Source organism: Pseudorasbora parva, chromosome 10 (genome assembly GCF_024679245.1).
Source record: "Pseudorasbora parva isolate DD20220531a chromosome 10, ASM2467924v1, whole genome shotgun sequence".
Classification (NCBI taxonomy): domain Eukaryota; kingdom Metazoa; phylum Chordata; class Actinopteri; order Cypriniformes; family Gobionidae; genus Pseudorasbora; species Pseudorasbora parva.
The window spans coordinates 3,229,313-3,237,157 of record NC_090181.1 but is presented as its reverse complement, the minus strand read 5'-3'; the positions used below and the strand labels follow the sequence as shown (position 1 = coordinate 3,237,157).

The 7,845-nt window shown below is 43.0% G+C and overlaps 1 protein-coding gene across 5 annotated transcripts in view; it reads right to left on the bottom strand.

Annotated features, from left to right (window-relative positions):
• Positions 1 to 2,886: 2,886 nt before the first annotated feature.
• cep170ba (centrosomal protein 170Ba) overlaps positions 2,887 to 7,845 on the bottom strand; it is a 77,274-nt gene continuing 72,315 nt past the window's right edge. For all 5 annotated transcript variants that reach the window (XM_067454871.1, XM_067454873.1, XM_067454874.1 and 2 more), the window contains 4 exons: positions 6,793 to 6,881; positions 6,576 to 6,669; positions 5,035 to 5,086; positions 2,887 to 3,446 (listed from right to left, as the gene is read on the bottom strand). In XM_067454871.1, coding sequence (XP_067310972.1) covers positions 3,265 to 3,446; positions 5,035 to 5,086; positions 6,576 to 6,669; positions 6,793 to 6,881 — 417 coding nt within the window. In that variant the 3' untranslated portion in view covers positions 2,887 to 3,264. The remainder of the gene's footprint in view (positions 3,447 to 5,034; positions 5,087 to 6,575; positions 6,670 to 6,792; positions 6,882 to 7,845) is intronic.

Here is a 7,845-nt window from a genome sequence, read left to right as displayed (position 1 = left end):
GAGATTTCCAGCTGGATTATTACGAGATTTCTGAAATGGAAACTGGGGACATTTCTTATCTGAGTGGTCAAAATATCACTAAAATCTCATTTTACTATCTATTCATTAAAAAATGGGGACAACAGGCCAACATTTTTAGGGCCCGAGCACCAGCCTATTTCTTCTTCTCCCAAATGAATTGCATTTTTGAGGGCTTAAAGATGAGAACTCCTGAAACTTTGCAAACGCATCAGAAGTGGTGAACATTTATGTCTTTTATGAGATTCAGAATTAGGTGTGGCAAAATGGCTCATTAGCGCCACCGTCAAAATTTAAATTAAGCGCCGTTCAAGCTACGTTTCACGTACAGGTATGATATTTGGTACACACATGTAAAAGCCCGATACCTACAAATCACACTTTTACATGTGTGTACCAAATCTCATACCTTTACGTGAAACGTAGCTCGAATTGGGTGCATAGTCTAAAAACCCAACAGGAAGTGAGAGATTTGCAGAGTCTAATCTATAGGCCTTGGTGATGTTAAATTGAGATGTTTTCGCAGAATATGCCATGACGTACCAAACATCCTATAAACACATTCAATCATGCAACAGGTGGCTAAGTGCTAACGATTAACAGCACGAAACAGGAAGTTGCTGCACTGTGAAAAAAAAAAAAAACAGGTCTGAAAATGTTCTAGTGACTGATATATAGAAATTAAATTTGGCCAACTGAAAAATTTAGATGTGATCAGTCACTAGAAAATGTTCAATTGGAAACATGATTTTTTATTTATTTTTTACAGTGTGTAACTCTGTACAATGTCTGATCAGCCCCAAACTTCACGTTTTATTAGAGTCCAGACCTAAACACATCTACATGCAATATTCAGTGACAGTCATAGCGCCACCTCTGGGCAACAGGAAATGGCATGTTTTACACTGTGATTAACTCCTCATTGACATTTAACCAGATCATCATCATATTAGGTCAGTCTAATCTAAAGGCCTTGGTGATGTTAAATTGTGAAGATCTGGAGTTTTCGTTGAGGCGTGTCTGTGGCGGACTGACATAATCTGATGCTTCGCCATGACAAAGGAAGCTTAAAGTCAGGCGTAAATTGTCTCATAAGGCAGCGAGGCAACGAGCCAGCTGTAGGTTCGGACACCGCCATCTACATGCCAATATTAAGTCATAGCGCCACCTGCTGGCTACAGGAAATGGCATGCTTTACACTGTAATTCACTTCCAGAAACTCATTTAAATATGCCATGAAGAACCAAACAAGAAACACATTAAATCATACAACACGTGGCTAACTGCTAATGTATACGATTAATGCCACGAAACAGGAAGCTGATGTAATTCAGGCATACACTGTCCTATCTGCCCCAAACTTCACATTAAATAATAGTCCTGACCTGAAGACATCTACATGCCTATATTCAGTTTAAGTCACAGCGCCACCTTCTGGCAGCAGGGAATGTGGCACATTGAAGGGATATTGCCATAATTCTCCTAAATTTGCTTAAATGCATGTTCCCCACTATTCGCTGTTTTCCTGAGGCCGCAGGGTTTTTTAATTGTGGGTTCCCTTTATTATAATTAAGATTTTTAATTATGATGATTTAGTTTTTTTATTAGGATTTTTTGTTTGGTTTTAATACAATTCACCTAACACACAAAACAACAACAAAGAAAACAGTTGAAGTGCCCCAATTATGCTATTTTAAAAATTACTGGTTTAGTTTTTGTGTCTCCTAAACGTCAAAAAAAAACACGTTTTCTCATAATATACACATCACCACAGAGTTCAATGATTCCCAAACGACTCTCTCGAAATCCCTTCTTTCCGTCTGCTCTGATTGGTCAGATGGCCCAGTCTGTCGTGATTGGCCAGGGTTTCTGTCATTCAGAAACACGGCTCCTCCTATCACTGCTATGCTGATGACACTCAACTCTACTTCTCATCTCAACCAGATGATCCTAGAGTCAGTGTTCGTATCGCTGCCTGTCTGACAGACATTTCTGACTGGATTAAAGAGCATCACCTTCAACTCAATCTTGCAAAGACAGAATTACTTGTTTTCTCAACCAACCCAGCACTTCATCAAAATTTCTCCATTCAGCTTGGTTCATCAACCATAACTCCATCAAGGACAGCAAGAAACCTTGGAGTTGTGATTGATGACCAGTTAAACTTCACTGACCACATTACTGCAACAGCCCGGTCCTGCAGATTTGCTTTATACAACATTAGAAAGATTAGACCCTTCCTATCAGAACAGGCTGCACAACTCCTGGTTAAAGCTCTTGTTCTCTCCAGACTGGACTATTGTAATGCTCTTCTGGCTGGGCTTCCAGCATGCACTATCAAACCCTTGCAGCTGATCCAGAATGCAGCGGCGAGAGTGGTCTTTAATGAGCCGAAGAGAGCGCATGTTACGCCTCTCTTCATCAAACTGCACTGGTTGCCAATGGCTGCTCGCATCAAATTCAAGGCACTAGTTCTCGCCTACAAAACAACCACTGGCTCTGCACCAATATACCTAAACTCGCTTGTTCAGACTTACACACCCTCCAGAAGCTTGCGTTCTGCGAGTGAGCAACGCCTCGTGGTTCCATCCCAAAGAGGCATGAAATCGCTCTCACGGACATTTTCCTGGACCGTTTCCATCTGGTGGAATGACCTGCCGATCTCAATTCGTGCTGCCGAGTCTGTAGCCATTTTAAAAAAACATCTTAAGACACATCTTTTCCAATTGAACCTGACCAATAAAGAATAGCACTTAACTATCCATTTAAATTTTGATTGTTTACTACTTACTAATTTGAGATTAATGTAGATCAACATAATTGATATTAGGAAATAATGAATGGAAATAATGACAATAGAGAGAACGGTTATATCTGAATTCTTTAATCATCTTTAACATATACAAATACCCTGTCCAACAGAGACAAAAAGTGATTTAAATAATCATGTAAATTACTTGACCATATATTTCCATAACAACCATCAAAAAAAGTAACAAAGATAAAGACAAATCATTAACAGTGTATTTACAGCTATTACATTTAAATGCCAAAATCTGTGCGGTTTCTCAATCTGTGAATGCCACAAGCGGTTGAAATTGGTCCAGAGCAATATTAATGTGCAAATGTGTGTCATATTCTCCCAAACGCCTGAGATTGTCATGAGGAGCTAGTCTAGATTTAGATGTGCTGAAATCATACGCAAAGTGACTAGTGAGGATGTTTGAGTAAACTAGCCCGGATTGGTCATACCACTGAGCCCTCTCTGTCTGTGCTCCTGAACATGCGGCGCTGGTTCGGCATTGGTCCGCCTCCGCGCTGAGCCGGCCTCAAATCTCTGGATGTGGTTCTGGAACTGCGAAGTCTAGCCGAGGAAACCGTCTTTGTGAGGTCAGGTTCTCCTCGTGGATCAATGATCGTGTTGATGACTGAAGGAGACACGAGTGAGGACATCAGTTATCTTACGCTTATTTCGGGGTTAATTGACAATACTGGTGAGAAATGCCCCTAGGGGTAATTAACAGACCGAGTAGATCGTTCTCTGGGATGCGTTTTCATGAAAATCGAATGTAAAGAGTTTTATCTCTAAACACAGATTAGCTTATAGCGCTAGTCTACGGGGCACAGGGTAAGTGAAATTAAACCGCTAGTTAATACCACTAACAGCTCAACATAGCCTCACACTAACACGGCAGCATAATGAGGGTCCCTACATGCAAACCGAAGCATTGAGAACTTTGTAAGAGTACAAACAGTTTAATAAGAAGATACTTTATAAAGACAGAACATTACGCGTTTACAGACGGCAGCCATCTTGGAGAACAGTCTCGACGAGTCGAGCCACGAGCGCTGTGCTAAGAGATGAACTGTGACTCAATTCTCATATGGGACGCCTTCCCTTGTAGTTAGTAAAACATATTTTAATAAACAGATATAACTCATGCATTTCCATGTAATTAGATTTCACAAACTTAGGGTGTACTCACACTAGGCACGGTTGCCATGAACTGGGCCCGAGTACGATTGTCCCCCCTCCCCACTCCCCCGCTGGCCTGCACTCACATAGGGTTTCAGCATTCGTGCCGGAGCACACTTACGTCATTATGGTGCGACGGTTTCGGGATAAACAGAAAGAGCGGCGCTCTCTGAACACAATGGAGTCCATCGCTCCGTTTTCTTTGTGGATAATTTTGTGTCGTTTGGTCCACGGTGGTCCACAGCCCTCTCACAGCCTGTTGTTAAACAGATGTGTCGCCTTAGTGGCGCGAAAATGTTCACGTAATTGTGCTGCTCGTATAATGAGGTTTGCAAGGTACCAGCTGAAGTGCAGCAAGGACTTTGCAGCTTTGATTACGGACTCCAGCACGGTTAGCGCTCACACTGCATGCGAACCGCGCCTGAGTCCAACTGAACCGTGCTCTGGTCCACCACTTCCAAGCGGGCCAAGGCCGGCTAATCGAGCCGCGCCCGGGCACGGTTCGGAGCACTCACACTAGTCAAACGAACCGCGCTTTGGTAGTCAAACGCACTCAGGCACGGTTCAAACTGGCTAGTGTGAGTACACCCTTAATTCCTATCGACCAGCTCACTTAGCACAGCGTTCGTGGCTCGACTCGTCGAGACTGTTCTCCAAGATGGCTGCCGTCTGTAAACGCGCAATGTACTGTCTTTATAAAGTATCTTCTTATTAAACTGTTTGTACTCTTACAAAGTTCTCAATGCTTCGGTTTGCCTGTAGGGACCCTCATTATGCTGCCGTGTTAGTGTGAGGCTATGTTGAGCTGTTAGTGGTATTAACTAGCGGTTTAATTTCACTTACCCTGTGCCCCATAGACAAGCGTTATAAGCTAATCTGTGTTTAGAGATAAAACTCTTTACATTCGATTTTCATGAAAACGCATCCCAGAGAACGATCTACTCGGTCTGTTAATTACCCCTAGGGTCATTTCTCACCAGAGTTGTCCTTTAATATGAAACATTGGCACGGACAGAAGAAACATTTGGACTGTATCTGACCTTCCAGCTGTTTCTGGACTCTCCTCAGCTCTGTGAGAATCGACGCAATTTCCTACAAGAGGAGCAAGTACATAAGTTTAGTTTAGTTTATTGACTTATAAAGCACATTTAAAACAACAGAGGATGTAACCAAAGTGCTGTACAAGAACATTAAAACAAAATCAAAACAGAAATACACATTAGATTTAAACATTGAGGGCACATGGGAAAACATTTATAGCTGTGTTTTGAAATCAGCCCATCACTATACAAGTCGTTATTTCGGTTTTTTTGCGCACAAAAACACAGCTATAAATAACTTTATGGAAAAGAGTTACCAAACAATTTAGATTTAAAACAGGGTTATTATCGTTAACTAAAAGCAAAAACAAAGAAAAAAACATTACATAAAAACAAAAACAAAACAAAAAACATTATTTGAAAATAAATAAACAAATAAATACTTTAATAAACGACAGAGATGCACCGATACTACATTTCTCAGCCGATTTTTCAGAATGATGGCCGGTGCCGATAGTTTCTCCCAAATAATGCTGCAAACTATACGGAGAATCCTCTCATTTGGTACACAATAACATTGGTTGCAATTAACAACAAAAGTATTATATTAAACTGCATTTTTCCCCCAATATAAAATGCTAATCACACCCACATAAAAAAATTGAAATGTTTACAACTCAATTGCACAAGGTATTTTTCATTAGCATTTGTCTTCATGATAAATGTATTCAAGCATACACGTATAACTAACAGTAAATAAGCTCCTCTCTAGTGTTTCTTTAAGATCGGATGATTTTCCTGAGATAAATACAACGTTAAGTGACCTTTTGTTTACAAGCTGTTTTATTGGCGATTAAGTGATTACATAAGACATGACATGGATTTCAGTAAGTTGTAGTGTATCTTTCAACAACATTAGTTTTGATATCATGCATGTTTTTCGAGATATAACTGACTCGTGCTCCGAGCGCACCACTGCTTGAACTGAGGCACAGCAGTGAAAATAATACTTTTTTTAATGAATCCTTCGCTCCCCACGTGCATCAATGAGCCTTGGCCGCCCATGACCCTGTGGCCGGTTCTCCACTGGTCCTTCCTTGGAGCACTTTTGATAGATACTGACCACTGCAGACCGGGAACAGCCCACAAGAGCTGCAGTTTTGGAGATGCTCTGACCCAGTCGTCTAGCCGTCACAATTTGGCCAAACTCACTCAAATCCTTACGCTTGCCCATTTCTCCTGCTTCTAACACAGCAACTCTGAGGACAAAGTGTTCACTTGCTGCCTAATATATCCCACCCACTAACAGGAGCTGTGATGAAGAGATCATCTGAATTATTCAATTCACATAAAGTGATCATATAATGTTATGCCTGATCAGTCAGTATAGATGGATTAGATTAGATAAAACAACATATAGAGTGACAGATAGAAAGAACAACAGATGGACATTGTATTTTTAATTAAAATCTGAACTTCATTTAAGTCAAATATAGAGTACTTGGTAACATTTATTCAGGGAAAGACAAAAACAGACTCACCTTGTTTGATGTTTTCAGTGGTGGAGAATCATCAGCCGCATTGATTTTCGCCTCAATTTCACTCAAAACATCCATCTTATTATGAAACAAAGCCCTGGAAATAATATGTAAAAATGAAAAAAGCCGGCTTACAATAAGATACAAGGAGAATATAAAAAATTAAAAAACAGGGTAAAAAGGTTGTACATAAACATATCCAAAAAAAAGGGACTCTTACTTGATTTTCTCGGTCAGTTGCTCTGTGTTCTCACGGATGGCGAGGGAGAGCTGGGACACTGGATTCAGCATCACGTTATTCAGCGTCACCTGACAGGAGAAGAATGAGGTTTACAGCTGGTCACGCCTGTTTCACACACACTCCGTCTGCAGTGTGTATGCGTTGTGCGCGCGGTTGCGTTGTGCGCGCGGTTGCGTTGTGCGCGTGGTTGCGTTGCGCGCGTGGTTACGTTGCGCGCGTGGTTACGTTGCGCGCGTGGTTGCGTTGCGCGCGTGGTTGCGTTGCGCGCGTGGTTGCGTTGCGCGCGTGGTTGCGTTGCGCGCGTGGTTGTGTTGTGCGCGTGGTTGCGTTGTGCGCGTGGTTACGTTGCGCGCGTGGTTACGTTGCGCGCGTGGTTACGTTGCGCGCGTGGTTGCGTTGAGCGCGTGGTTGCGTTGCGCGCGTGGTTGCGTTGCGCGCGCGGTTGCGTTGCGCGCGCGGTTGTGTTGCGCGCGCGGTTGCGTTGTGCGCGCGATTGCGTCGTGCGCGCGGTTGCGTCGTGCGCGCGGTTGCGTTGTGCGCGCGGTTGCGTTGTGCGCGTGGTTGCGTTGTGCGCGTGGTTACGTTGCGCGCGTGGTTACGTTGCGCGCGTGGTTACGTTGCGCGCGTGGTTGCGTTGCGCGCGTGGTTGCGTTGTGCGCGTGGTTGCGTTGCGCGCGTGGTTGTGTTGTGCGCGTGGTTGTGTTGTGCGCGTGGTTGCGGTGCGCGTGTGGTTGCGTTGTGCGCGTGGTTGTGTTGTGCGCGTGGTTGCGGTGCGCGCGTGGTTGCGGTGCGCGCGTGGTTGCGTTGTGCGCGTGGTTGCGTTGTGCGCGTGGTTGCGTTGTGCGCGTGGTTGCGGTGCGCGCGTGGTTGCGGTGCGCGCGTGGTAATTATAAATATTATAAAGATATAATATTTATCTAGCCTAGTACTTTAGATTTACCACACACAAGGGGCAAAACATTTAAACAGTTTATAGCCTAAAAATCACAAACATTTTAAAATAGAAACTTACAATAGGCTATTAAAAAAAAA